At 38.1% G+C, this 25,052-nt stretch overlaps 1 protein-coding gene across 2 annotated transcripts in view; it reads right to left on the bottom strand.

Moving 5' to 3' along the window:
* The window catches only part of exoc6b (exocyst complex component 6B), a 146,778-nt gene that overhangs the window by 53,337 nt on the left and 68,389 nt on the right, over positions 1-25,052 (bottom strand). For both annotated transcript variants that reach the window (XM_052127243.1, XM_052127251.1), the window contains exons 7-13: positions 22,160-22,333; positions 13,355-13,423; positions 3,383-3,466; positions 2,548-2,594; positions 1,953-2,073; positions 1,592-1,663; positions 1,130-1,227 (exon numbers count right to left, since the gene is read on the bottom strand). In XM_052127243.1, coding sequence (XP_051983203.1) covers positions 1,130-1,227; positions 1,592-1,663; positions 1,953-2,073; positions 2,548-2,594; positions 3,383-3,466; positions 13,355-13,423; positions 22,160-22,333 — 665 coding nt within the window. The remainder of the gene's footprint in view (positions 1-1,129; positions 1,228-1,591; positions 1,664-1,952; positions 2,074-2,547; positions 2,595-3,382; positions 3,467-13,354; positions 13,424-22,159; positions 22,334-25,052) is intronic.

Here is a 25,052-nt window from a genome sequence, read left to right as displayed (position 1 = left end):
GAACAGGTCATTAAATCGGGAAACAGCAGTATATTTAAATATAAAAAGTTCCCAGATCAAAGAAATATTGAACTAAGAAATATTGAACTCAATTCAAAAGACTCTTTCCTTCACAGAATGAGTTGTGTATCTCTAACAGGGATCAACAGAGACTCCAACCTTTCCATCATATCTGCTCTCATGATTCAGTCCAAGTCATAACTATCTGCCTCCAAGGAGAGTGAAAGAATTTTCCCCAACAACAAACTGCCATTTTGCCATTTTAAAGTTATATTAAATGCTCCTTAAAAGGAATCCCATCACAATAAAAAAATAAATAAAATAAAAATGTTTGTCCGGTTTAGTCTTTTGGGGTTAATTTGATCTGTGATTTTAGATGGTTTGGCCTGATTATGTTTCCCTGTCCTTCAGCTGTTCATCCAGCCATCCACAACCTCTGAAACAATGAATCCCAGGGTACTAAGTATCAATTTACTAAAATATGGAAATGGATCTCAATAAAAAAAATTAAATGGATATTCATTCGAAAAACTCTCTAAGGAGATTTCCAACCAAAAGTTCATATATTTACATTGGTTACCAAGTATTGTTTTGTTCCATAGAACAAATGTAATCTGATTTGAGTAGAACACTCCTTACATTTCAGCATAAACCTATTACTGTAATTCCTTCAGTATAAATTTCTCAAGGGTCATAAGCAGGCCCAGACTGAATCTGCAGACTTTCACATTTTCTGTTCTAATGATTATGACAAAATCTGAATTGAATTCTGAAGAGTGTATTTAAACATGAAAATATGGTAAAAAGAGCTGAGAGTATTACACACTTAGTGGAAGGTGAAAGCATTATCAAAATATCAAAAATGTTTAATAAATGAACACGTAAGGGGCAGGGGATGTGAAGAACTTTTTGAATGAAGGGTGTTCCAATTCTACAGAAATCTACAGAACTTTCTGCAGAGCTCTGTGCACACAGATTCTGTATGGGCCTGGCCATAAGGCGACAACCAACTCGTCATTATTCTTATTTGAATATCCTTTTACTCAACTGAAAAACTGAGGATAGTGATGATGAAAACAGATAGAAAGAATATGATAAGATAGAAAAAAAAACAGTCAGACAAAAGCACCTGAAGGACTGATTCCACTTTTTCAACAGGATCTCCCCATATTGATCCCTCATCTCCAGCAACATGTCAAACAGCTGGTTTACTGGAAATCCATAACCCTACCGAGAGGAAGAGAGAGATTGGAAGTAGGATGATATTGGGGTGGTGGTGGCGTAGTGGCTAAAGCACAGGGCTGTTAATCAGAAGGTCACATGGCCACCACCATTGTGTCCTTGAGCAAGACACTTAACTCCAGGTTGTTCCGGGGGAATAAGTGCACTGTAAGTCGCTTTGGATAAAAGCGTCTGCCAAATGCATAAATGTAAATGTAAAAAAAATCTCAGTAGAGGATCTCACATTGTCTTTCTTGGACTAAAGCTAAAAAGACACCATCTCTGGGGTCTGAACAAACAGTTCTTGCTATCATTCATATGAATGAGAACACAATAGAGGTCCTAACGGCCTGGAACTATCCCAACTCACCTGTAGTGTGTCTGCAAAGAGCACTACGAGGTTCTTCAGATCCAGAACCAGGTCTGGGTCAGTGCAATAAGACTACAGAGAGACGAGAGCCGGTGACACATTAGAACAAAACCAGAGGAAGGAGATTTACTGGTAAAAACGCAAGAAAAAAGAAACTATTTTATGTGGCATATATCTCAACGTGGCTGTCAAATTAAATAATTACTTCCAATTCATTCTCAAATAAGTCTTAAGAGACAAACAATTGATCAAACAATTTTCACAGGTTTTCCAGTGTTTAACTATTACTAAGAAATGGACAGTACCCTGCTTATGACTCGTCTTTGTCAGTGCATGTAGTGTGTATAGAGTGCAGACATACTGAATGGGTGCGCAAGGCTGCAATGGTCTTAGACAGTGCCAGCTCCCACAACTCCTCCAAATAAGCCCTGTTTACCAGGCCCTGTGTGGTGTGCAAGACATGATCCTCCACTACAAAAAAACTGAAAAACATACAAGAAAATGCTTCATAAGAAAACATATAACATGTTCAATAATATCCCAAATGGGCACAATGAGCTTTTCCAGCACAAACAAGCAGCCCAGCAGCATTCCCAACAAAAATCTCAGATATCCCATTGTTGAAGAGCCCTGATCCATTCTTGTACCACTTTTTCACCGCCTCTATTTCAGACACCAGCATTCCCAATTTTCCCATCCAGACACTCTGAATAACACTCATCTGTCACTCTACATCCCCAAAACCATAAATTGTAAGGTTTAGAGAGTTTTTCAGCAGCACTGGGTGGAGAAACAGGAGGGGCTGGAAAAGGGGAGAGTTTGGGTAATGAGAAGGTCTGAGCCAGAAAAGAATTCAGCTGTTTTAATTCTTTCCTCTATTAAAATGGACATATAAGCATGTATAATTGATTTTTAGTTAATTTTGCCATTCAAAACAAAAAGCATTCTGAACTTACCCGACAATTTGATTGAAGTAGCGCCTGTACCCTTCTAACGTTTCATGCTGGAGACCACACAAGGGAAGGAGATTTTATGAACAGCAGTCAAATAAGCAATCTACTATTACAGGTCTTTTGTGTTTTCTGAAATTTTTATGGAACCATCAACAACTTCTGATAGATTTACACCAAAAATATCCCATAAAACAATTTTTCATTTGCTTCAGAATGAAACATTACTTTAAAAGAATGTTATCACTTCTCATATTATTAGTCATATTACTGGTCATATTCTGGTATGTCAAATGCAAACATTTTAAGTTTAAACATACATTAACATTACTTCAACACTTTAACATATACTCTGAGCATTAATAAATATTAAGGTTATGTGTACAGAAATGATAAAACAAGAAATTGGAATGAATTTAAAAACATGTCAAATTATTTTTTAAATTGTTGAACTGTGGAGCTATATTTTAATTGGAAAAATTATTTCATATTCTTTTCCAATTGTTGAAAGCCAAAGAAAACTATATATGAACAACTCTTCACATGAACGCTCAATTAACAACACAAGGGGTTTTTTTTATGTAGCTTTTTTATTTTTATTTATTTTTATTCCTTTCTTAAAGCTCTACTTTTTCAAGGACAAACTTGTATGTTGTTGTTAAATCGAAGTAATAACTATAACCGCATATTGTTGACGCATACTGTGTCAAGCTCTTGGCTTACCTTAAAGCTCTTAAGAGTTTATTTAAGGTGAAATTGGTGATTTGGGGTGGTCAGAGGGTACAGAGACACAGAGACAGACAAACAGACAGACATATGCTCAGGCAACGTGAGGGCATACCATGTTAGAGTGAGGCTGCAGCACTAGTCGGGCCTGTTTCCGCCGCTGCTTCCTGTAGTAGTTCTCAAATATGTCCCGGGAGCCCTGGGTAAAGCAGATACACATTTAAGCACCCAAGTGAAAATTAGGCTGTAACTATGTGACAAAACCTGATGAGCATCAGTCAAGCCTTGTAAAGTAGAAGAGAAAGCTTAAGATGTCCGGAGAGAAGCAGTTGTTCTCTATCTCCAGATGACACAGGAAAACAGATAACCGCTTGTAGAGGCCAAGCCAAACTTCAAATAAGAGCATATCAGTTACTCTCTTTCCTAATCTTAAAGCATAACTCAGACCACAGTGCTGCGGAGCCTTGTGGCCTAAAAACAAAGGCACTCATTCAGCGCTTAAAGACTTGATCCTTTTCCCAGAGTGCAATTCCCGTCCACCTCTGAACTCACACACACTTATCAAAGTCTAGGAGGGCATGACAGAAACACATGTACATATTACCCCACCAGGACAGAGTACAGAAAACAACACAGTGACAGACAGAGGATAAAGACAGACTTACACAGAAGTAAAGAAAACAGTGCCATTTTAGTAGAACTTAATCACTACTTCCAGTCAGTGATTCTGAATAAATATTTCCACAGCAGGACAACCATGCCTCTTCTTATATTAATAAACCATGATAATACACTCAAGTGATCTGCCTCACCATTTACTGCCTATACCGGCAGCGACAACTCCACACGCCACACAAATAGAGCTCCTCTTAATAAACGCATGGGATACTTAACCCACTCACTATAGATTCCAATAGTTTGCCATTGCTAAGCTAATGACTCGATACTCTAGTAAGCATAAAACATTCCACACAGATGTTGTACAAACATTATATTTTTATGAAACTGATTTATCAATATTTCTGTGTACTTAATGACAGATATATATATATATATATATATATATATATATATATATATATATATAAACATTTCTCTTGCCATATCGCCAATTTATTCACAGACCTCATTGGAAGGACAAGCATTGGCCAATTGGCCATTAAAAGCAATTATCTGCACTATCAGACATTGGCCAATTGTTTAAAACCTGCCATGGACAATTAGCCTATAACTCATCCTGTATGTGAAAGAAAATGTCACATGTGTGGAATTACTTGAATTGGGAAACAATGACAGCAGAGTTGCGATTAGTAAGCTTTGCACAGCTCGAATTTTGCGAGTTCGAACCACCTTTAAATCTTTTAACACTAATGGACTACTCACCTACAGCTCAACACAGCAAGAAATATGATCATGAGTTATATAATGTTGAGTTTTGTTCCAGTGTCTTGTTTATAACGGAGACAATATATAGAAGAAATATGAAGACACATGGAGAATAGTAATTTGTTGTGTAATTAATTATCTGTGATTTTAAAGAATGTAGTATTAAAAAAAAGTATCAGTGCATCCCTAGCTATCTTTGAAGTAAATATTACACTGAAAAAAAATGCAATAATTTTAACAGTAAAATACTGTCAAAATGCTCTAAAAATAAAATGTTCATTGATTGACGAATATTAACTGTAAAATATACAGTAAAAATTTGTATTATATTTTAAAAAATAACAGTAGTTTGAACAATAAAATATAGATGTAAAAATTAAGATTTTCCTTTATAATCATGGTAAAACTTAAATTATGTTTAACAAGAGAGTACATGTAAAAAAACAGTAATCGGGTTATAATGTTATATTTGATGTAATTGAGTTAATGTTTACTGCATTATTTAAAATCTCACATGTGTTACCCTGATGGTGTTGTGTTTGTGTGAGTGATACTGAGCACTGTCGCCACACGTTTATTGGTCATTGCTTGTGGAAGAGCCACTATTGATGAACTTCATGTCATCATGTGCCCTTCTGTAGTTACTACGGTGATTAACAAATACCTTATAAAGTAAAAAGCAGATTTTTACAGTTTCAGAATATTAATATCAAGTTTATGAATTTTGTTTTACTGTAAATTTAAAAATGTTTGCAGTGCCAGTGTGGTCATGTAAATAACCATTTTAAGCTGTAAAATGTCCTGGTGTTTCTGTAAAGTTGTTTACATTTTTATTGTATTTTTTTACATAATTTTTCTGACAACCATAGCTGCCAGTTTTTTGATTTTTTTGTAACAACAACAGGATTTTTTTTACATTGTACGTTGTCTATGTTTTGGAACAGCGTTCGTGTCGGGAGCACAACTGTAATTCCGTAAAATGGTGTCTAAGTGTGCAGGTCACCAAGTTTTGCAAATTAACTGTAGTCCACTACTTTAAGACTTTGTTTTTACGGCATACTTATTGTAACAGAGTCTTGACTAAGGGTACAATGGGGATTGTCTCTTGAGGGGTTTAAACCTGCAAACTTTCAGTTACCATCCCAGATTTTAACCACTAGGCTATACCACCTATGGACCACCCAGATGTAATTATGTGTGTGGAAGAATAAGGTTTGAGATATACAAATTAAGAAAGAATTTCAGGAGGACACAGCAATTGAAAATCATTATACAAATTTCAAATTACTTCAAAATAGCCTTAAACCTTTAATAACAGCAGTTCGCTTTTAATCTGGAAGGTTTGCAGATTCAGATTTGACCACGAAGGGTGAAAAATTTATTTAGGACCACAAGGATTTAAGAAATGGGAAGGAAAAATAGGGGGTAAAAAAGAACAAAGACAAGGAGAACAAATTCTTCTGATAAACTGTAAACAAAAACACAGCAGGGCACAATCACTCCTACACCTTAAAAGTTTTTTTTTTTTTCAAGTTTCTTTTGGTGTGGATGCATGTTTGTTTATTAACTGCTGGCATTTTACACTGGAGCTCTTTTTTTTCTAGTTTTGCTAAGGTTTCAAATGTCTTTTCTCCTTCTCATACTAAACAGGGATGTGCAAAACTACACATTTGCTGCCCTAAAGAGAAGAGAAGGGTGCTTTTGCTTTGTGTATAGGGAGTGTACTTTGTGTACATCTGTGAGTGTTCATCTCATTGGCTATACATGCTTTTATGTGGTTACTAAGATTGAGATGAACAGCTCTACCACCGTTCAGTCAAAATTCAGTTAATCGTGTCCAAACGCTCCATCTCTTACAGATGTTCCTTAACCCAAACAGTCAAAATAAAACTGCCGTTACAGCCACTATTCACTTATCAAGGAGAACAGTGCCAACATCAACTATCATAAAATAATCCATAACTAGAAAGTCTGAACTGAACTTCCTTCCAAAAATGCCTTGAGCATATCTAGTGCCTCAGATCTCCAGAACTCTGTTGAAACAGAGTGATGGATAGAGTGGTGTTGGATGGCTGGAGTTTGGGTGTGGTTCTCTGGGCTGGAGAAGTATGGTGGAGGCCTGTTCTGCTTTTCTGCTGTCTCTGCAGCAGCTGGCCCATCACCACCAGCCTGTGTTTACATTGATCAGAACTCCAACCTGAACTTTCAGGGGACTGAAGAACAACTGACGCTGCATTGTTCAGAGTACCAACAGGAGGATGTTAGGGTTAAGCTGAAGGAGTTTTAGGGTTTTTAGGGGAATAGAACCAGAAAAGGGATTTTATTTTTCAATTTTTTTAAATATTATTATTATTATTATTATTATTATTATTATTATTATTATGCATGCAGTAGCGATTGTACATACTAACTGTACTCAGCTAAGTGCCGTACATATTCTTCAGCAGGCTGTGAGACATTAAGTATAAATACAGTCCTTTACTTAAGGTAAACATTGCAGACTAGTCGATTCTATGGTTGCAAGCTCCATCATTACGAACATAGTGCCACGATTTGGCATTTCCCGAAACCATAGTTCCAGCAAACATTCACAAACAGCATTACAAATTGTGACCTTGGAACTACAGACTTCCATTTATTTATTTATTTTGCTGAATTTATTTTTTGAGTGATATCTGATGAGAATGTTTTCTAGTCAGCATTCACGACAGTATTTTTAAACTTTGAGAAGAGCTGTTGTTCATGATTTTCTACCTCCTCCAAAAGCACTTGAAGTTCAAGTTGACTTATATTTAGCAAAGTAACAGGTACAAAAAAAAAATGTATAAATAAAAATGTAATTTTATTAAAAAAAATAATAATTTCAATAAACAAAAAGATAAAGATCCCCCATTTAGCCTTAACAGGCTGTAGGGGCAAGTGCTGTTAGCGAGCACCTATGAAGGCCAGAACGGTACACGAGGGGGTGGGTGGCCAGCACCACGCCCGACCGCCTTTGTCTCCCCAGTGGCGATGTTTTACACACCGCACCAGGTACTCATTTTAGACTGAGTCGACCTAGGGGAGGCCCGGGACCGGTTCAGATAATCGTCACTGGTGTTGGCCATGAGCGGGAATCGAACTCTGGTCGTCAGGTTCGTAGCGCAGCGCGCCAACCACTACACTACTGCTCCACACTTTATATGGGATCCTACACCAAGACCTACACATCTATTCAATCTCAGCGACACAGTCATTACTAGCTAATTAGTCTCAACAATTCACCGCACTATAGTGGTTAAGAATTGAGCCAAGTCTTTTTACTGGAAAAACCCCTGGATGACTAGTCAACTAGTCATAATGATAGTCATGCAAGCCCTGGCATGCAGTTTGGCCTCATATTAATTGAGATTACATGGAATATTTGCACTTTTAAAAATCACATCATTGGTGAAAAAGAAATGGTCACTAGTTACAGGATTTAGTTTTTTCATAAACATCTTGATGTTGAAAAAAGTTACTATACATTTTATTTGCCAACTACACATATATGTGAACTACCCAAAAATCCTAATGAATAGAAGTGTGTCCAAAAAGGAAAAGATAGCAAAAGAGAAATGAAGAGCGAGATAGAGCAAACTGAAATAAGAGTGCAGATCATGAGCCAGTCTTTCATCTCTGGCACAGTAGCTCCTTTAAAACTCAATGTCTACACTTGATCTACAACCTCCACCACACTGGCTCATTGTATTCATGACTCCTGGCTCAGTCACTCAAAAACAGAGCAGGAAGGCTTTCAGAGAGTTTCTGGAGAAGAAGTCAGATTAACTACAAGCTGCACTCTTTAAAGATGAAGTCATACTGAAATAAAAGTAAATGCCAGAACAATATGAACTGATTTGATTAAGCTCAGACAGTGAGGCAGAGAGATCATACCTTTAACACCAAAGGCAGGGGTGTCCAAACTCCGGCCCGCAGCCATCTGAGAGATTTTAGAAATAGAAAAGAATCTGGCCTATGGCTGGGATGATTCATCGATGTAATTGATAACAGAAATACGTCAGTTTGTATAACATGTGTCGGTGGGTCGCAATGGAATAATTAAATTGGCATCACCCGGTTTAAGCATGGATTCCCCGAAGAACAAGCTGCAGATAAAAAAGCTTGCCCACGATCATCTAAAGCGTGGAGACCCAACGATGTGGTGCTGTGTAAGATATGCAAATTGGAAATGGCTTATCACAGCCGTACAACCACCATGAACGAACACTTGAAGCGAAAGCATCCCAGAGCGCCCGTCAAGTCCTGTCCCCACCCAAGCATGACATATTACAACACGTGTTTCTGTTAGTAGTAGTCACTGAAAATATATTTTCTAAATGTTTCCTCATCACCCCCATGTTAAAAGTAATTTCTTCACCACTGCTAACGTAACTTTACACCATGCGTCATCTAATTTAGTTATTTGTCCATTTTATATTTTCTATTTCGCACTATGCGACCAAAAATGTCTGTTATTAGCCACTGGCAAGTACATTTTAACATTTTACTCGCCAGTGAGCGCGGAGGAAAAAGCACTTGTGTCTCATTCACTTGAACTCGAAACATCTCAGGGAACCGCACCACGGACGTCACAAGAGCAGCTTTCTTGAGTGTGTGAAGATGAACCACTTCTCAAGCTTGAAAGTGACTTGATTTTTACATTTTGTTTATTTTATTATGTTATATTAATCAAGAAATAATAATAAAAAATCTTTAGAAAAATCAACAAATTAGGCATTAGATTAATCGACTGATCGATAAAATAATCGTTAGAGTAATCAATAAAAAAATAATCGTTAGGTGCAGCCCTAATTTGGCCCTCTATTGATAAATTATATGAAATTCATATTCTGCATTCCATATTCCAAACTCCTGTAAATCTCTGACAGTGGATGAAGCTGGTGGCGACAGTAAAGAGAAGGCGCTAGTGGAGACGATGCACTGTCAAATGTGGCTATATGCGATATCCAGTATCCAGATCGTTTACTCGATCTCATTAAAATGTCGCACATCTGAGTAGAGCTGAGTAGAGCATTTCTCCCAACCCATCTGACTACATATTGGATGAATGATTATCTTTCCACCTCTCTCTCTCTTTACAGTAGTATTTAAAATTGTTTACATGAAGTTTGTTTAAATTATCTGGAGTGATGTCATACAAAGGACAATCGCCATATAAATACAACAACCATAACAACTTCCTTCCTGTGGGGGCGTTCAGGACTCTAAATTATTGGCTGAATAGGAAGAATCTGCGAAATGAAAGCATGTGTTTGTGTGAATAATTGTGTGCTCACCGTTGTGTGCTCACCGTTAGGGAAAAAAAACACTGTCCTCCTGGGACACATATATTGCAATTATGATTGTTTTTGTATGATGCGATTTCCCAGGGTCTGTGGTGACTCAAGGGTCACCATGAGCACCAGGGGAAGGAAACACAAAAACTTGAACATTCCTCCTTAAAAAGAAACACATCAACTCACTTATCAGTGATGGCAACACTCTCTTCTCATTTGTTTGCTTTCTTTCCCTTCTCTCTGTCACTGAGCATGGGATATCAACATCACTTGCCTGCATAACTTAAATACTGTGTTTGTCTCTTCCATGACTTCACCAGTCCCCACTCAGAGTGGCTTTGGCCCAATCAAATAAGCATAATGTGAACTTGAAAAGTTTCCCCTTTGCCCACTTCCCCTGCGTGCCATTTTCACCAGCTTCCATCACAAAGACTATTGTATAACAGTCCATCCTCTCGCACAAGAAACTTACAATCCATTGGGTCATAAAGTGACATTCCATTGCCTCAACAGAATTCAAGTGAGGCCATGAAGAGCTGTCAGCATGTACACTCAGAAAACAAACACATGCATACTCAAAAAAACAAATACATTTTCACAAATGCACATATATCTACACCCACTCTTAGTTTTCCAAACACATAATAAATGCAAACAGTCTAAGCAGTCTTGACTTCATTAATGGCAAGTTAATAGCAAAATAAATAAGACTGATGCATTTAAGAAAAGTGTTTCTTCATTGCTTCCTGCACAAACAAACATTGCATTTGAAGCACCCACATAGGGTGCATGTTTGTTTGTGCAGGAAGCGTTACAGGGTACTTTTGGGGGGAGAACTTACTGGTAAACTATGGGGCAATTTCCATTGACAAATTTGAGTTGAGCCATTTTCAGGCAACTGCTGTAACCCGTTTAGATTCTACGTGACTTTTCAGATGTACAGTACTGTGCAAAAGTCTTAGGCACATAAGACGTTGTCTTAAGATTTTATTTATATCTTCAGCTTTAGTATGTCAATAGGAGATATATATTTTATACTCCAAAACATTCCTTTTGCAAATAGAATAGAGTAGAATAGAAGAACATGTAGCCCTGCAACTGATGGCATGGCCTCACAGAGCCCCCCACTGAACATTGTCTGGGATTATAAGAAGAGACATAACCTAAATAAATAATAAATAACTGTGGCAAATTCTCCAAGAAGCTTGGAACATCCTATCTGCCAACAACCAAGAAAAACTGTGTCCAGGTGCACTTAGGAGAATTGGTGCTCTTTTGAAGGCAAAAGTGTTCACACCAAATATTGATTTAGCTCTTTTTCTGTTTACTGGACTTTGTATAACGTTAATTAATTAATGAAAATGATGTCATAATTTTTTATAAGAAATCTTCACTCTGAACATTTTTCACAAGTGCCAAAAACTTTTGCACAGTACTGTAGTTATCACTGAAAAATCTGTGAAATGTATACAACAAATTAAAGAGATTAATACATATCACACTCAAACATCTGCTTATCACATTAAAGGGAACATGATATAATCTTTTTTATTTATTTTTTTACATATACAATTTTATTATTGATATCTTCCCTGAGATCCACTAATAATGTTTTTGTTCACTCAAGCACAGCTGCACCATAAATCAAACAGTCATGACATTTGAAGTAATCATGATTGAAACAGTTTACTCACAGTTTTGCAATCGGGTCCAATAGTATTTTTAACTGCCTCATCCTTCAATAAGAGTTTGCAAAGCTTGAATCGCATTATGACTGGTTCACAAGCAATCCATGCTGATATGAGCCCAAAAACAACATGCAATCCACACTGAAAAATGCTGAAGACACATTCACTGGACGCATTCAAATAGTCCAAATCATGGTGACGGACACATACAGTGATGCGCACATTGCCGGAAATGCATCAAAATGGTCAAAGATGTCCATCTAGTTCATCTTTACATACACCAACAATTAAAATTAGTACTGATGGGCGCAAGAATGCATCCAAGGCAGGTTTGTGCTCAAAACAGCAAGAGGCCGAACAGCTGAATGAAACAGAAAGCCATCTCTTTTTCAGTGTTGTAACTTGACACCCTGTCTTTTAAAAGCATTGTGCGATACATGACAACAGTCAAAGATGTCTGTCTAGTACATTTTTATATACAAAAATAGTCCAGATGGGTCCCTTTTAGTGTTCAGGAATAGTTAATAGACCACACTAGGCCTGTCTGTTCTGCTCTCTCTCTATAAACTTACAAAGTGAGCACCACTGGATTGAGCCAAGGGTACGATGATAAATATTCATTGATGTTGTTGCTATAGAGGTGGTCCAAAATTAATGGGCCCCCTAGTGACATAGGGAAGTTGTGGATGTAGAGAACGAGGCATTTTTGCAGCTTGGTTTCAAAAAATACGTTTTGAGTTCTGAAATGTACAGTATGTTTTTATGGTAGAAAGAACTCATATATGTCAAAATATCAAGTAAAATTTGCTTCCTCATGACATCACCCATTTAAATGTACACTCAGTAAATTCTTTGTTTGTTGCTAAAGTTTTAAACAGAAATGATTAGTAATAGCAGAATAGTATTTTTGAAAAATATGAGTGAAAAATACATATGAGACTCTAGTGACATCAGTCTTGGAGAAAAAGCTGCTTTAGTGCGATCACACATAAGACTATATGCTGCGTCATAGAATGCTGAGAAGGCATTGATTTCAATTGGGATGTTGTTGATCATTGAATCCACTGATCAATTATAACCTCTGTGGGGTGGTCCAGATGTACGGTCTTTAAATGTGTTTTGCTGTATGCCCGCTTAAATTTAAATCAACAAGGCTCTTTCCACACCCTCCAAACAGAGCTTACACATTCCTGTCAATCTAATGATCCATCAGAGCTTTCTCTAGTGTGTATGCACACTTTATTTATATATGTTGCTGGGTGCACATTCATGAGTGCCACTAAGTTGAGATCATATGACCAGCAAAATATTACTCACATTAACTCGAAATTTCCTTTTAATTGGACAGTCTGACTCACAGACTAAATTAATCATACCCGACTGCGAATAACGCATCTTTACACTGACATCGGTACCTAAGGGCTTCTGTTTTTGCATAAGTGTTTTTAGAGTGCACCATTAATACTTTTAAGATGAACAAATTCGCAAACACACCCTAAAAGGCACATTGTCTAACACACGGAAACACATTTTCATGCACACTTTCTGTTACACATGGAATGTGTAACACAGTGAAGGTTATCTGTGCAATACAAGCATGTGGTCCAACATACAGATCACATCCCTAATAAAAAATATTAAACCAAAACCAAACCTGATATAAATGGATTGCAAAAGGTAAATATGAGGACTTACCAAAACAGAGTAGATGTGTAAACAGCGATACACTGGAGAAAAGTCAACCAAGTCCTGCGCACCAGGAACCTGCAATACACAATCCATGAGAGAAATATCACCTGTACAGATAAGCAATGCAATAGCTTGAAATAATCCTAAAATTAAAAAACATTAAAACACGTAAGACATTTGAAACTAGAATGCATTCAGAACAAGCCTTTTAATTTCCTTGAGAGCTTTATTTTTAATACATGAGAAGTTTTTCCCCAGTAAGAGAAACACAATGTCCCTTTCTGCCCCTTTGACCTGAACGAGCCTTGCCCTCACCAGGATAGAAAAGACTCTATTCCCAAAAGTGAGGTAAACAAATGCCCACAAAACAATGCCAGCTTTGATCTAGTGCCCACGAAAAAGGCAACTAGGGGCATTCAAACCCAACTATGCCAGGGCACCAAAGGGGAAGACCTTCACAAACAATAGCTCAGAGAGAATGTGGAAAAACAATTTAGTCTTGATATGCCACAGGGAGAGCATTGAAAGTGGGCTCAGAGGCGGTGTGTTTACACCAAGTTGCTCCACTAAAACAGGACTGTAGTTTACTGACAGGACAAAGTGGCGCAAGGGGACATTGCTCCAGTGGTAAGGGGGTCACTAAACGGGCACCAATCCGTGACTTTGGACAAAGCATTTTTCAGGAAGCCTCTGAGCTCAGATATTCAAGCAGACTAAAAGTTGGCGCAAGAAGTGGCTCTCTCACAGAAGCCAGGAGAGGAAAACATGATGACGCACATGCTGAATGAGCCAAAGAGAGAAGTGAAGAGGGAAAGGCCAAACAAGAAGGCAAAAGTATCAACTGTCCCAGAGGTCAATGATGTAATTCAAGGTAGACTCTTCACTGAATCCAGAGCTGGTGAAAATGTTGAAAACTGATAGAACGAGTTTTTTTTTAAATGCATTCAATCGGTTTCTATTCCTGCCACATCATGAAATTGGTTGGCAACATTTGTCAACCACTACAGTACCTTTTAGTATGTTTTGGTTAGAAAGTGTGTTTAAATTAATGTTGATGTAAACAGTTAAAACAAGACCTCATTGCTTATGTTGCTTTAATTGTAGCAAGTATAAATGGCAAGCTACAAAGAGAAGGAACTGGCAAAAATCTGACCATGTCATAATAATCTCCATATGAAGTAAATAATAAGCACCAACTGTGATTGTCTTGACTGTGTCATTTCAATGTAACCCCGTGGAGCTACAGTACGTGAGAATGAGGATCATCCTTCTCTCTGTGCCGTTAGAAGCCGCGGCTAGGGAGCACGTCTCACATGCTCCACACGTCTCACATTGCTGCCTCAGAGGAGCAGGGCAGCCCTATAATGACACTAAATGACTGGAGAGCTGAAACGCTCCATTAAGAAAGGGCGGGGATCCTAAACTGGGCTGGGAGCCCAACAGCAAGTCCATGGGGAAATTAGTGTAACAGGCAGGCGAATGGGACAGAGGGAGAGGGAAAAGAAAGAGAACAGAGAGTAGCACTCAACAAGTCATTAAAGGAATGTTCCGGGTTCAGTACAAGTTAAGCTCAATGGAAAGCATTTGTGGCATAATGTTGATTACCACAAAAATTAATTTAGACTTAAAAAAAAAAAAGGGAAAAAAAGGAGGTTAACATTACAAAATTTTTTTAACTAGCCACAAACTTACAGCAAATTTGCTACTTGTTATTTTCACATGCAAATATGGTTGTGATTTGCTGCAAATGTTCGCCAGAATTTTGCAGCTCTTCACAGGTAGTGATGAACCTTTGACAATTTGCCGCAAGTTTGCATTGAACTCTCAATTTTTCTAAGGGACAGTGAGGCACTTACAATGGAAGTGAATGGGGAGAATGAAAGTGAATGTGGCCATTTTTTGGAGGGTTTAAACCGAAATGTGAAGCTTATAATTTTATAAAAGCACTTGCATTCATTCTTCAGTTAAATCTTGTGTATTATTTGAACTTTAAATTTGTTTAAGTAGTAGTGACTGAAGAGGTGGGCAAACTGTGATTTTATCGAGGATCCCTCCCCCCAATTTAAGGTTCATTGTATGCATTTTCCCAAAGTTCAATAGCATAAGTTTTTATTTAAATGCATAAATAATTTCACTTTTAACCACAAGGTAAATATACAGCACAAAATATTTATGGTGACACCAGCACTTCAAGCGCATCTCACTGTAGACAGGAGTCAGCAACCTATGGCACATGTGCCAATGCTGTGTAATCACTGGCACGCTAGCAACGGCAAGAGAGAAGACAATTTTAATAATATAAATTCCGCACCTCCATTACAATCTACATCTTGATATAATCCTCATGATCACATGGGAGTGGTGGTGGTGGTGTAGTGGTCTAAACCACATAACTGATAAACTGGTAATCAGAAGGTCGCTGGTTCGATCCCCACAGCCACCACCATTGTGTCCTTGAGCAAGGCACTTAACTCCAGGTTGCTCCGGGGGGATTGTCCCTGTAATAAGGGCTCTGTAAGTCGCTTTGGATAAAAGCTTCTGCCAAATGCATAAATGTAATGTAAATGTAATCACACAGCATGTTTTCATTAGCTGAATGGGAAGCTAGACAAAATGTTAATATGTGACGAGCAGTGTTGTTGAAAAATGTGCTTTACTTAATCAGATTTCCTTTTCGAGTAACGAGTAAAGTAATGCAATATTTGTTTTAATTTTAGACCATAATATTTGAGTTACTTTTTAAATAAAGTAATGCGTTGCTTTTGTACACCTCTACTGTCCCTGTATTGCAAGAAATCATGAGTAAAATGTGCAAACTTTGGGAGGAGATATAGTGCATGATGGGCATTGTAGTTCTATGAGTGTGAGGCCAGAGACCATTTAGCAGAGGGGAGTCACTTCTATTTAAATGAATGGAAGAAATTGGAACACCCAACCAAGGAGCTCTAGCACCCAACAGTCAATGAATGTTGAAAGGAAGTCCCATCTTGCAGGTAAAAGAGCCAATCACCTTTTAGATACAGACATAGCCTGTCAATCAACTCGCTAACATGCATTTTGTGTTTTAGACCTATATGACATCAACATTCGGTTGAGTGAAATGTGTTAATACACACTGAATAAAAATCAGTAAATGTATTAAGGCAGAGGGATTATAAGACAAGCTTTCCACTGGCCATAACATGATTACACAGGGTGAAATACTTGCTCAATTCACTGACTTGTGACGCTGAACTACTCTGTTGCAGCTCCCTGTAACTGGGAGAATGGGATGAGAAAAGCTGACTCTGGATCAGTGGCTCGAGCAATGTTCTACATCAATTGTGTATGCAGAGAAAATATCTTAGTTTCTAAAAAGATTCGAAATTTTTGTTTTATAATAATCAAATACTTTGATTCATGAAATAACCCGTTTTTATGACAGTTTGGTAGCATTAAAAACGATTCCATTCAAGTTGTATCAACATGCACCTTTGAAGTTGTGGCGTCTGTCTGCACCGTGGATCAACTCAAAACAAACGTACAAAGACTTATTCCTTGAAAATGTTAGGCTGGCATTCCCCACTGAACTTTATCCTGACTTTTGAAAAACTTCCTAAGTTGACTCTGGCATTGTCGATGGGCACCGCATATGATGATATGATGCAGGTTCAAGAGTTTGACTTTGCTGCTTTAGGTAAGACAGTGGTTATTCTTCATTATTCATATTGGTGGCCATGTTGATGGAAAAATGAATCACGCATATTCATGTTATTGATTCTCTACTATTTTAAGGAGTTAAGCAATATTCTAACAAGTTACATTTAAAAGTAACGTTACCCAACACTGGTGACAGGACAGAAGGATACCCAACAGGCTCGCGAATCATGAGCCAGCAGCACTTCACTTTCGGTTAATCGCGTGAGTAATCGTGCCCGAATTGCTTCGGTCAGGCTGCGTGGATAACTACTTTCTATGTTTTATTTGTTTCAGAACAACATATCATGTAATAAGGAAAACACCACTATTAATCCTTGAGATTTTGCATACAGGTACACCCTCCTTAAGCCATGTCACACACTAAAAATGACATTGAACGATTAAAAGATAAATCATAAACCCACATTGTGGGGAGTCGTTTCAAAATTTTAATTAAACCTGGAAATAAAGTTTTAGGATTTAGCTCCTTTATCTGTCACGTGGCCTAGTTCAGCGCTGTTAGGCATCATGCAGGCCATTTTCCATCAAGGAAATGCAGGTTTGGAGGTTTGTTTAAAAATACCTAATTTCTTCTATTTTGTCGCTATAGAGAGTTCACAGAAACATAATGAGGCACGGGGTGTGCCCCTGCCTCTCTTTCTTTCTCTCACGTTTTTGGAGTGCTGTTGCATGGAGGGAGTGTGTGTGTGTGATCGGTGTTCAGACACAGGGACTTAAAGGAATAGTTCACCCAACAATGAAAATTTGCTGATAATTTACTCACCCTCAGGCCATCCAACATGTATCTTGGAGTTTATTGTATTTCAAGAGTTTCTTTCCTCTGCAGAACAGAATTTAAGATTTTTAGGATTTCATTTCAGCCTCCTCCTTAAAACAATGCAAGTGAATGTAGGGTCCAAAGTGCATATTAAGGGTGCATCAAAATAATCCACAAATAACATTCTTCTGAACCCAAATGATTATTTTTAGAAACAAAACAACACTAATATAATTTTTAACTACAAATGTTCGTCTCTGTACATCTCTGTGATGTGCACTCATAAGAGTGATGACGTAAACTTGTTGGTAAGGTTAAGCATTACGTGGAGGAGGCAGGAAGCGCAAATGCCAACTCTAACATTGTTCAATGACGGCACGTACTTCACACTCCTCACTCCTTTTAAGGTGTGTTAGTTCATGTGTTAAAGAGTTGTGTTTTATGTTCTCTTGTTTCTTGTGCGAGACTGTCATTTGATACGCATCAGACACTTGAGAATTAGTGTTGATCGAGTAGGTCATAATTTGTGTGTGGAGGACCAAACATGTCATAAATTATGTATGGATTGGATTATAATTTCTTTTTAAGAAACTACTTTGAATATGGTGGAAATTTTGTAGCAAAATTGTCCTCTGGAGACCAATTGGTATCAAGATGTTTCTATGGAGGCAAATTGGTATCAAAATGTTTCTATGGAGGCCAGTTGGTATCAAAATTCTCCTATGAAGGCCAACTGGTATCAAAATTTGCCTATCAAAGGAATGTTATGGCTCAGTTTACCCCTGCTACTTATGCTGGGGAGCGAGTTTCAAAAATGAAAATGTATGTTAATTTCTTTCCCATGTTCACACATTCTTCCCCATTCTAATGCTAGGGAAGATGATTTATCTAGCATCCTCCGTTGTAAATACATTCAGAGTGACCCCTTTTTATACTTGCCCGATCGAATTCAGCCTCTATATCCCCATAGCCAAGGGTCTCAGGACAGGCATAATGTAATTTGATGTATAATAAGCATGAGTGTTCACGAATCACACTCTCATAAATGTCACAAGCTGTTCCCCTCATAACAAATGCTGGGGCCATTGTGGCAAACCTGCTCGCTCTCAATTCCTCCCATGTTCACACATTCTTCCCCGTTCTAATGCTAAGGAAGATGGTTTATCTGGAGTCCTCTGCTGTTGATACATTCAGAGTAGCCCCTTGGTATCCTTACCCGATCTAATTCAGCCTCTGTCCTCATAACCAAGGGTCTCGGGACAGGCATAACAGAATTTGATATACAATAAGCACAATTGCTCTTCTCCAATGTTTATATACTCGTTCCAGCTGTAAGCACACTTCAGAACAACATTCATTATGCCTTAATATAATAAGGCAAACATTATTAAATCATATTCAATCAGTCACAAATATGAAGGTGCAAGTTCTTCCCTCCACTGTGCTGCTGATTGCAAGTTGGCCTTCAAATGTAAGCCAAGAGCACAATCTAGTGGTTACTCGTTGCACTGCAATAGAGAATCATGCATTCATTCCGTTCTGTCATTCTGCCAGTGTTTAGCAATGTTCTCCCTGCAAGAAAGTTTCACAGGCATTTTGGCCCTTCTGATCATGACATTCGCTGTCAATTCTCTGGGCAGTTTGCATGCGAGACCTTTTCAGTGTTGGATGAACTGCGCAAAGGGATTTCAACCACTGACGCATGTGTTTTGTCCCATCAGAGTGATGCGTGGGTGCTACCAAGCTCTGCTACCATAGAAACAGAACTGCTTTCTGCGGATGGGTGTTCCATTGGGAAAGATGTGTCGCCGTAAGGTGATAATGACAGACGCCTCCTCTGGGGCACTGTGTACAAGAACTATCCTATCCTGCTGATGGGTCAGTGGCTAAGTTGGCATATAAACTCTATGGAGATGCTAGCGGTGCTGTTGGCTTTGAGGTTTTTCCTTCCAGAAATTCGGGGCAGTCATGTCCTCATCCGATCAGACAACAGATCATTGGTGGCTACATCAACCGTTAGGGAGGGATACACTCTCGTGCCATGTTAAGGCTGGAACATCACATTATTCTGTGTGCACAGGACAATGTGCAGTCTCCATGAGCAGTACATGTTCCGGCTGGTTGAATTAGGGGGCGGATCTCTTGTCCAGACAGGACATTGCCTGGAGAATGGACATTACATCTGCAGATTGTAGAAGAAATCTGGATGAGGTTCGGCAGAGTGAAAGTGGACCTATTTGCATCAAGCGAGACGTGAAACTGTCCACTCTGGTTTTCTCTCTCGTCCCTGGCACCACTGGGCATCGATGTGCTGTGAATCAGTGTCCAACAGCACGTATTTACACGTTTCCACCAATCGACCTGCTGAACTCGGTTCTGCAGAAGTAGGGGAGAATCGTGTTTGGCTTCTGTTGGTTTTCGACTCCGGTCACTCTCTTTAAGAAATTGCGTTGGATAAATATAAAAAGACTAAAGTGTGAATTTCACATAATTATCGCTCAATGGAGCAGTTTTAACTGTTCATGAGATGGATAAACTGAGGAAAAAACTGTTCCTGATATCCGATTTTGTAGCTGAACCAAACCAGACAGTTATTGAAGTGCAGACAACAGACTCAAAGACTGCTGAGTAAAACTGTATCAGCAGCGCCTATGGACGGTTGAACATCATCAACTTTCGAACGAAGTACAACCTATGCTGAGACTTTTTCAATGTGTCTCCCACTTCAGGTCCTGTGAGATGGTACTGCCCAGGAACCTGACTGACTGCACTGCTGCCACAGTGCTGTTTAGAATGGTGAGGGGGTCAGTGTTGGGGTGTTCAACCTCCTTTCTGTATGCAGACTCATCGTTATCCTGGATGAGGCAGATGACAGTGGTGTCATCTGCAAACTTCAGGAGCTTGACAGAGGGGTCTTTGGTGATGCAGTCATTTGTGTACAGGGAGAAGAGTAGTGGGGAGAGCACACACACCTGGTATATCACGAGGATGAGTAAATTATGAGAGAACTTTCATTTTTGGGTGAACTCTCTGTTTAATAAAAGGTATCAGCTACTAATAATAGTCTAGTGCTCTCAACTTTGTTTAACCCATTTTACCATATTACATATTTTTCTGCAAAATGTCACAGATTTACCCTCTAAATCAGTGCTTCCCAAACTGGGGTGCTGCAAAATTTCTGCTAAGTTTAACATTTTAATAGCCACCAGTTAAAAGTTCTGGCAGTACCGAGTACTGCCTCAATTCCGTAGCTGCGTGCTGTTTGTCTTCAGCCAGAAGATTTACAAATGCTCACATGCATATGCGATGGTTCCTTGTGGTGAATACAGTGACATGCGTGAACATTTAAATGTGCTTCTTGATGGGAGTGTTGACAGATGGGACAAAAATCGGTGCAGTCATGACGCAATATTATTTTAAGTCATTAATGTATTACGTGATGTGGACAGGAACATTTCCGGTCTGTGCAATGTTATAAGCCAATCATTAATATTAATTAAACAACAATATTGACAAGAATAAAAGAAAAGCACTTACTGTCCTTGGCTGGATAACTCCAGTAGCTTTAACCCCAATAAATGTCACTAACAGGTCTGCTTTTCAGTCAAACTCTGACTGTATTGAATCTTTGTTAATACAGATCTAATAAATCACACAAATTTAAGTTCTTCTAATATTCATTGAATTCTTTTTTAAATGTTTTTATATCACAATGTTTTAATGATTCATTGCTGTTGTTCCTAAAAAAAAAACTTAAAAGCACTGTTGACTCTGTTCTCCATTATATTACTCTATTTTATTATTAGCTTAGGATACTTCAGTTAAGAAGAAAAAATCAGTGAGTCTACCAGCTGAAACCGGGACTTTTAAATTTTTAGAGAAATGTCTGGAGACCTGGACACACCTCTTAAAAACGGGACTGACCGTCTGGTCACCCTACTTAAACACAATGAGAAAACAATCCCTCAGGTAACATTTAAAGTCATGACCTTATGAATTTAAGACTTGTTGCTCCAATGTAAGACATTTTTAAGGCCTTAATTTGCAAAAGTGCGAAATAAGATCTTTTTAAGACCTGCGGAAACCCTGATATTTTTTTTATTTCAATTTTTTTTTTCAGTGGTTGGGGTGCCGTGGGGGAAAAAACACTATAAAGCAATTCCGCTGTTTAAAAAAGTTTGGGAACCACTGCTCTAAATCAGCGCAGTAAATAGGGAGTAAAAATTGTCTGCAGGTTCCGTCTGTGCCTGTTTATCACTTTGATAAATGGTTAGACTGAAAACAATAGTTGAAAGCCTTGATGCCTTTATTTTGTTGCCATCACAAACTCCATCGAGTAAGGTTTCCTCTCTCACCTCATCTTTCTCTGCATCCTCCACATCTAGTATCCTAGAATCCTTTTCTGAGAGTAGGCTTCTTCCAGCTCTTTCCACATTTGTGCCTGAACCTTGGTCCTTTCGTAACCTACATCCTCTCGCTGACCACTGCTGTGATGTCACAGCATTGTCACGAGAGATTTGAGCCTGCGCCTGAAAAAAAACCACAAACAAATAGCAACATGAGCAGTGACACCTGGAGAGACGCAAAAGGTTTTGCACAACATTTTTGGCTGCACATTTGTTTTGGTTTTAAAAAGACAAAGAATCCAATGAAATACGAATAAAAGTAAATTAAAAACAAAAAGTTACACCAATAATGCGGATTTCTGCAAACCAATTTTTATTGATGAGAATGATTGAGAATCTCCATTAAAAATCCATTAAATGTATTCAAATTATATACTACAAATAAACAAATGCTCAATGGGGGAAAAAGTATCAGTGCATGTATTAATTAGTCCTACATGCACTCAAAAGGAAATAAAGTCATAGCCTACGTCATTCATGTTCCCTACGCCATTCCAACTCAATAGTGATTTGACAAATTGCGTCTTTTCTCATAGGTGCAAACAAAGCCTATTAAAAAAAGAAAGACTCCCCATATGCAAAACATGAGAGCAAGTTTGTTTTCTTCAATAGCACACTACTTTTTAATGAAGACCATCTCACGTCATGACTAAGGTCAATGCTCACACAAGCTTCTCTTTTCAGACTCTTTAAGTTATTTAGTGGGAAGCTAGATTCAGGAATAGAGGGCTCTCAACACAGACAAAAAGGGCCTCTTTATTGAAATTCTAAATGTTCTAAGTTCTAAATGTTCTAAAATGCACTAATTGGACAAAGACTGTGCGTTGTCTCTTGTATTCATCTTAGCATTGTATTCTACTTATTTCTTTAGGCACGTCTGAAGTTTTAGTCCTCTTCTAATCTTGAGTAGAGACATGTGCGTCATAGCGAGAGGGCATTGGAAGGTTGCACATGAAGAGACCTTTGAAATTTGAAAATTCCTTCCCATTAAGGGCATCGGAACTGAAGAACTTTGTTACAAGAAGAGTTGTGAAATTCGATCGTGGTCTGTGGGTCCATGAATGCAACATGTTGCAGTGGTGTGTTGTCTATTGTGATGTTTTGGTCACATTTGTTACCCATTTCTTTAGAAACTCTTTCAGGTCTACTTCCCTCTTCATCTTATGTACACACATTTGCATCAGAGTGATGGGGTAAGGCATGGCAAACCAAAGAAAGAAAGACTGCAAGAATTCCTTCCCTTCGACTGGCCCACGTAAGAGTCCCTTTATAAAAGAACTTCTGAATTTTATAAAAGCCATTTAGTTGGATAGAACACAAACTGCCAATTCTGTTTTAAACCATCAGAACTTGGCTCTGATGGGTCAACGTTAATGCAATGGTGAGCAGGTCTATGAGAGCGGAAGAAGAATTTAAATATGGGCATGCTTTAATAGTAGATACTGGAAGTTAAATTGTCTGTGGCAAACAATGGTGCACTTATACGAGAGACAAAACTTTAAAATTTTCTAGTAACTAATTATAACCAACTTACTCCCCAAATACTACACAAGCAAGCCAAGGTTGTTTTAAAAATGCAGCAGAAGACATGGCATATTAAGGGTTATTGAAAAGTTGGAGTTAGAAAGAAGGCGAAAATACAGTATTTCCCACTCAAATGTACAGACAAAGTTACAATAGAACTGCAATAGACATAAGGCGTTTCTACATTCGTGAAACAAGTACCTGAACTAAAATCAGTTCCTTGTGGAACTATACCCTTTCAGATTCAATTCCAATGTCACTAGCGTTACGACGCTAGGGTTGGGCGATGTTCCCTAAATTGGCAGTTGACGATGTTGACAGTAAAACATCGCGATGGACGATGATATCGTCGGTGGGGTGGGGCGGGGCAGGGGGGATTATATAATTTCATATAATTTTCAAAAATTTTATGAAAAATTATAATTTCGTTATTTTACTAACCCAACTAATGACTCGTCGGCGCTTTATCAGTAGGTTGCACGACACGTGAAGCATTTTTTTTTTTTTGCTTTCACTTAAGAAGAGTCGTGCACTTTTTATTGTAATATATCTCTTTACATAAATACTATGTTCCACTTAAAAACTATAATTTCGTTATTTTACTCACTGATGAGCAAAAGGTCGAGGCAGAAATGACCATGTACCTGCAGGAAATGGCCATTGATGGGGAAGAGGACCCGCCGACAAAAGGTTTCCGTTCATGGCAAGATTAGCGTGGAAATATCTGTGCATATGTGCTACCAGTACTCCATCAGAGCGGGTCTTCAGCACAGCGGGTAGTGTAGTTACTCCAATCCGCAGCTTATTAAAACCAGATAAAGTGAATATGTTGGTATTTCTGGCCAGAAACATCGAAATTTAAACATGGTCTATGGTGAAAGATATTAGACTTCTTTATGCATTTTTACGCCATCCGTTCTTGGAGCTATTCGATTTTGCATATTATTTTTTAAGCGTTCATTTGTGTAGTTCATATGACCACTTTACAATATTTCAATAACATAATTTATTTTGTAGCCTGTGCTGAAGTTAATTGTGCTGCTAATTATAAGTGAAATGTTAAGTGTTGTTCCCGTTTTCTTGTTTTATTTGTTGTTGTTCTATGTTTTAATAAATGTGTGTAAAAGAAATTTTTCTTTAAAAGTATTAACCAGACAAAAGTTATTTGACGTTCGCTGGTCTGGGTTTATCTTAAACTGCCGCTTCAGTGTATAAAAGAGCTGTGACAATGAGCAAGATTTTCTGAGATACTACAACTACTAATAATTAATTAATAAAGGCTATTTTCTTGTAGCCTACAACATAAAATATTTTAATC

This window comes from Xyrauchen texanus, chromosome 1 (genome assembly GCF_025860055.1).
Source record: "Xyrauchen texanus isolate HMW12.3.18 chromosome 1, RBS_HiC_50CHRs, whole genome shotgun sequence".
Taxonomy (NCBI): Eukaryota; Metazoa; Chordata; class Actinopteri; order Cypriniformes; family Catostomidae; genus Xyrauchen; species Xyrauchen texanus.
This window is presented reverse-complemented; position numbering and strand designations above follow the sequence as displayed.